We start from the raw sequence: 5,196 nt of genomic DNA on the forward strand, positions 1-5,196 counted from the left end.
GGTAAGAAAATGATACAAATAAATTTAAAAAAATATACACTAAATATGGAAAGGTAGGAAAGTTTAAATAAAATGAAAATAAGAGTTTTTTTTTAATTAAATTATAATATTTATTATATTACAAAAAAATACATATATACATAAATATTTACATAATATACACAACAATAATATTTCATCATTAATTAAAATTATCATTAATTTGATTCAATGTTAACTTTGTAAAATCCAAAGTCTCTCTCATACTCTGAAATTTATATTTCAAATTTACAAAGCTCCAATTGTTCGGATTCTTTAGCAATCTCTTAGCAGCTTCGTGGTTTTCCTCTCGTTCTATTTCATGCAATTTTTGTAGAATCGCCAATTCCAAATGCATGTTTCTTTTCTTTGCACCATTTTTATTATTTACTTTGGAAGACTCTGTATTGTTACAATTTTTCTGCGACTCATTGATTGCTTCAAGACTATCATAAAATGATGTTTCCGACTCGGATCTTGATTCAATTTTTGGTTTCAAAATATTCGTCACTTGAAAATATTCTTCGGCTCTTCTGCATTTGCCGTTTAAATCAAATTCAACTTTATTGGAATGATGTTCGCTTTTAATCGGATCAATTTGAGTAAAACTAGATATTCCTGAATCATCATTATACGATAATTGGGTTATATTAGAATAGTCAATTGCCGAAGACTTTGACTTATTTTTTTCAAACTGCTCCTTTTTCTTAAATTCCTCTTCTTCTTCGCGTAACATGTTTTGTTTAACATCAATTATCCTTTTTAATTCATAAACGTTAATTTTTAGTTGTGTTAAGTACTCGGATATATTGTTTTCCAAATTCGTGTCTTCCAGGCTTTTCATTCCAGATATCACTTGAAGGCAATCAGTGCAAAAGCAAACATTATCAGCGAATTTAGTACATGCCAAATTACTTCTGTCGATTGTTCCAGACTTATCTTTAATGAAAAAGTATTTTTTGATAAAAGTATTTGCTCTTGTAATCTCCAGATGCTTCTTCTTAATCCTTTCCAATAACTCACCTTCCTTTTTAAACTCCAATTCTAATTGAATCTCTACGCGCTTCCTAATTACATTTAGGTCAAGGTGCGATCTAGGCGTTATTTCAGGGAACTTTTTGAAAACTTCAGAAAACTCTTCCCAAGGAAACAAACTTTTTGGTTGCGTTGAGAATTGGCTGTCATCTTCAGTTTCCAAATGGATGGTTGAATCAATCACTTCGTGGTTAGTTACATTTGATGATTCATTTATGGCATTATCTTCTTGAGATTGAATTACATACTCTAAACTATCAAACAATGAACTTTCAGAATCAAAGTTTTCTGAATTTTTCATTCTCTGATAATGTTCATCTTCTCTTCTACTTTGTCCATTTGACACAAATTCCTCTTCATTTAGAGTTTCAACGATTTGAGATACTTCATCGTCGCATAATTCTTCTTCCCAATCGTCATTCAAACACTCAGATTCAAAACTTTCTTCAAATATCGTTTCCAAAAATCTTCTTCTCGGATAATATTCCTCGTATCTTGTACATTCTTCATTGAAATCAGATTCGTCACAATAATTTAATGAATCTTCCGAATCGGAATCTGCATAATTATCATTTTCTGCTTCTATCTGTCTGAGATTCTCATCGACTTCGGTATTGTCCATTGTCTGATTTTCTGGAGTTGTCTGTTGATGATCAATATGCGAAAAACTGGTAATTCCTGAATCGTCATTTTCCATAGTTTCACTTATATTAGAGGATTCTTTTATTCTAAATTCTTCATCTTGTTCACGCAACATTTTCAGTTTAATATTGACCCTCCTCTTTAGCTCGTTAATATCAATGTATGATTCTTTCAAGTATTTACATATTTGATTTTCCAAATTCGTACATTTTAAAATGTTATTGCTTAACATCTTTGAATGTTGATTGGTGCAATCAATGCAAAAGCAAGAATCTTCCTCTGTCAATGACTGATTATCAGACAAATTGCTTACGTATCCGGAATCTTCAATTTTAAATTTTGTACATACCAAATTTTTTCTGTTGATTATCCCGGAATCATCTTTCATGAAAGAGTATTTTTTAATAAAACTGTTAGCTCTCTCTATGTCCTTTTCTTCGAAATATCTGTTCTTAATAATCTCGAAGAGTTCATCTTCCTTTTTAAATTCCACCTTCAATTGCTTTTCGACTTTTTTCCTGATTGAATTTAAATCAAGATGCGGTCTAGGTGTTATGCCTGGATACTTTTTGAAAACTTCAGAAAAGTCTTCCCAAGGAAACAAACTTTTGGTTTCGTCCACAATGTGGAATATTGAAGAAGTTTGGCTTATCTCTTTAATTGAATTAATTTGCTCTTCTTCATTACTCGTTGATAAATCATCACTTGCACTATCCTGCGATTGACTGGCTGGTTCGAAACGGTTCTTCACTGAACGTACAGATTCAAAACTTTCTTCAAATATAGTTTCCAAATAGGTCAACCTTGGATAATATATTTCTTCTTCTCTTCTACTTCCATCAAATTCCATTAGAATTGTAGATTCTTCACTGTCGTTTAGTTCTTTTTCCATTTCGTATTGATCTTGTTCTATTTCAATAGATTTATCAAATTTCTCATATTCTTCAGAATATTCGAACGTCTCAACTTCCAAAATATTTGTTTCTGGAATATCTATGTTCGAAAAAATTGACTTTCCTGAATCATCCTTTAACGGTGTTTCATTTAGATTCAGTTTCTCAGTAAATTCGAAAGTCTCAACTTCTAAAATTTTTGTCTTTGGAAGATCGATGTGCGAAAAACTGAAGTTTCCTGAATCATCCTTCTTCGGTGTATTGCTTTTGTGAACCTCCGCAGAACTCGAAATATTATTCCTTTTAAATAGCTCTCTTTTCTTAGATTCCTCATCCTCATCCTCTTTACGTAACAATTTTATTTTCAAATTAACTCTCCTCTTCAGTTCATTAATGTCAATTTGCGGTTCCGTTAAGTATTTCGATATTTGGTTTTCTAAATTCGTGCATTCTAAGCCATTGCTACTTAACATTCCAGAATCTTCATTAGCGCAATCGATGCAATAGCAATAATTTGATTGATTCGTAGATATATTCTCCGTAAAATTGCTTACGTTTCCAGAATTTTGATTTTGTAATTTACTACATACCAGAAAACTTCTGTTGATAATTCCGGAATCATCTTTGATGGAAGAGTATCTTTTTATAAAACTGGTAGCTCTTTCTATATCCAATTCATCGAAATGCCTTTTTGTGATTCGCTCGAACTGCTCATCTTGCTCCTTGAATTCCATCTTCAACTGCAACTCGACTCTTTCCCTAATAGCTTTTAGGTCAAGATGTGGTCTGGGAGTAACACCGGGGAACTTTTTGAAAACCTCAGAAAACTCTTCCCACGGAAACAAACTCTTAGTTTCATTATGGAACTGCGGCGAATTTTCACTATTGTTTTCAGAATACGAATTGATGCTTGAATCGTTTTCTAAATTGATTTTTTTCACAGGCTTCTTCTTGATCGCCGATTGTGGTTCAAAGTTTTCGAAAAACTCGGCTACGTTTTGTTTAGATTTTGTAGGTGTACTGGCCACAGCTTCCTTGTGATTAATCTTATCTGGTTTCTTTTTGTTAAGATCCATTTCGAAATTTGCTCGAATCAATCTTTTCATCTCTTCTTTATCCAGATACATCGAATCGTTCAGTTTTTTCGAATCGTGCTGCTTCGTTGATAAATCTAAAAGTTTTTTAACATACTCAGATAATTTCTTGCCTTTCATCGCGGGTTTCTTGGAGAGCACTAGCTCTTGTGTAAAATTCTTCAAAATGCGCACTGTCGAGCATCTGCACGACTCTTCGGGAACGGCGTAAAAAAACATTTTCAGAATAAATTCAACTAAATTCTTCTTGAAGTACGCGTGTTAATCTTATCACGATTGCTTGTCGAATGACTATGAAAACACTGTACTTCACAACGTCTATTTATTCGGAGCCTAGATTTCGGTGGTGGGAAGGAGCAATAAATAATATTTTGCATTATTACTTGACCCTTTTCAGGTACTCGAAAAATGCAATAAAAGAGTAACTACAAAATCAAATAAATGGAATTGAACTTTCTCTTTTTCGAAGAATTCTTGATTTTTTTCTTTGGAAAATTATTTGATAAATGAAAAATAATTTAACATTGTTTTTATGCAATATTTTTTAATTAACAAACATGTATGTAAATTTTGTTTGTTTGGTTTTTAACAAGTAGTTAAGAAAATTAGTTCGGAAAGTTTCGAAGCGGATATCTTTTGATTATTGTCATTATTAGTCGTTCCTTGCGCGGAGGTTTGGCGTTTTGTCCGGTTAATATTTAAACCTCGTGCACGTTATAATTAATATGCAAATCAGTCTACGCAAAATAAACTATTTGTTATTATCGTAACGGGGAATGCCGCGAGTCAAGAGTTCCCATCGCCTCTGAAATTATTTAATTTCAAAGTGCTTGTAATGTATTCTACGTGGAAACGATGTTCTTCGATCCTTCTACAATTATTATATAACATAAAATATGAAACATCTATGTAAAATAAGTTGATTATTGCTTGACGTATGATAGAAGATCTATGCAAATTAATAATATACATATCTCATTTATTCAAAGATTCTTCAATTATTATGAAAATAGAAATTTTATTTATAAAAGTTTAATAATTATTTTTTATTGGTTCTAATTTGAGCCAGAATAAATTTAATTTTATCATAATTTAGAAAAAATTATTTAATATGAAATTAATAATATTTTTGTATTAAAACAATTGAATTTTTTAGTGAAAAAAATATACAAAATCAGTTATTTATTAAGAAGAATTGTAAGATAAATTTGTGATAAAAGTCAAACTTATTTAAAAATACCCATAGTATACACAAGTTTTAAAAATGATGTATAAGGCGCGCAATCCGGGACTTCTGTTTGTCACTTGTTATGCAAAACATTGCTCTTTAAGAGAGTCATTTTTCTTTAAATTGATGCTCGTTATGCGAGGTGCTCATTAAGCGAAGTTCTACTGTTCTAATTCGCGAACTATTTTTTGAATGGATTTATTTAGTTCATTGAAAATAATTTTTAAATTTCGGTCCTCAGTTTGTTTTATTTATCGATAAAGTTGTCATTTCTTTTTTAATAATC

General features: G+C 31.0%; 1 protein-coding gene across 1 annotated transcript; it reads right to left on the bottom strand.

Moving 5' to 3' along the window:
• Positions 1-294: 294 nt before the first annotated feature.
• Positions 295-3,901, bottom strand: LOC108568380. Its single transcript, XM_017929442.1, has 4 exons — positions 3,055-3,901; positions 934-2,931; positions 410-636; positions 295-333 (listed from the first exon to the last, which is right to left on the bottom strand). Exons 1-4 carry the CDS (start codon positions 3,899-3,901, stop codon positions 295-297), a joined length of 3,111 nt encoding a protein of 1,036 aa, XP_017784931.1.
• Positions 3,902-5,196: the final 1,295 nt, after the last annotated feature.

The sequence above is a fragment of the Nicrophorus vespilloides genome, unplaced genomic scaffold (genome assembly GCF_001412225.1).
Source record: "Nicrophorus vespilloides isolate i.1.1-1 unplaced genomic scaffold, Nicve_v1.0, whole genome shotgun sequence".
In the NCBI taxonomy this organism is placed as follows: domain Eukaryota; kingdom Metazoa; phylum Arthropoda; class Insecta; order Coleoptera; family Silphidae; genus Nicrophorus; species Nicrophorus vespilloides.

Excerpts from the sequence above, each read along its gene's own strand:
- LOC108568380 (XM_017929442.1), bottom strand. The coding sequence starts at position 3,901 with ATGTTTTTTTACGCCGTTCCCGAAGAGTCGTGCAGATGCTCGACAGTG. Across the intron at positions 637-933 it reads GTCTGGAACAATCGACAGAA|GAATATCTAGTTTTACTCAA; the intron begins GTAATTTGGCAT and ends ATGATGATTCAG. Across the intron at positions 334-409 it reads ACAATACAGAGTCTTCCAAA|AACGAGAGGAAAACCACGAA; the intron begins GTAAATAATAAA and ends TGCATGAAATAG.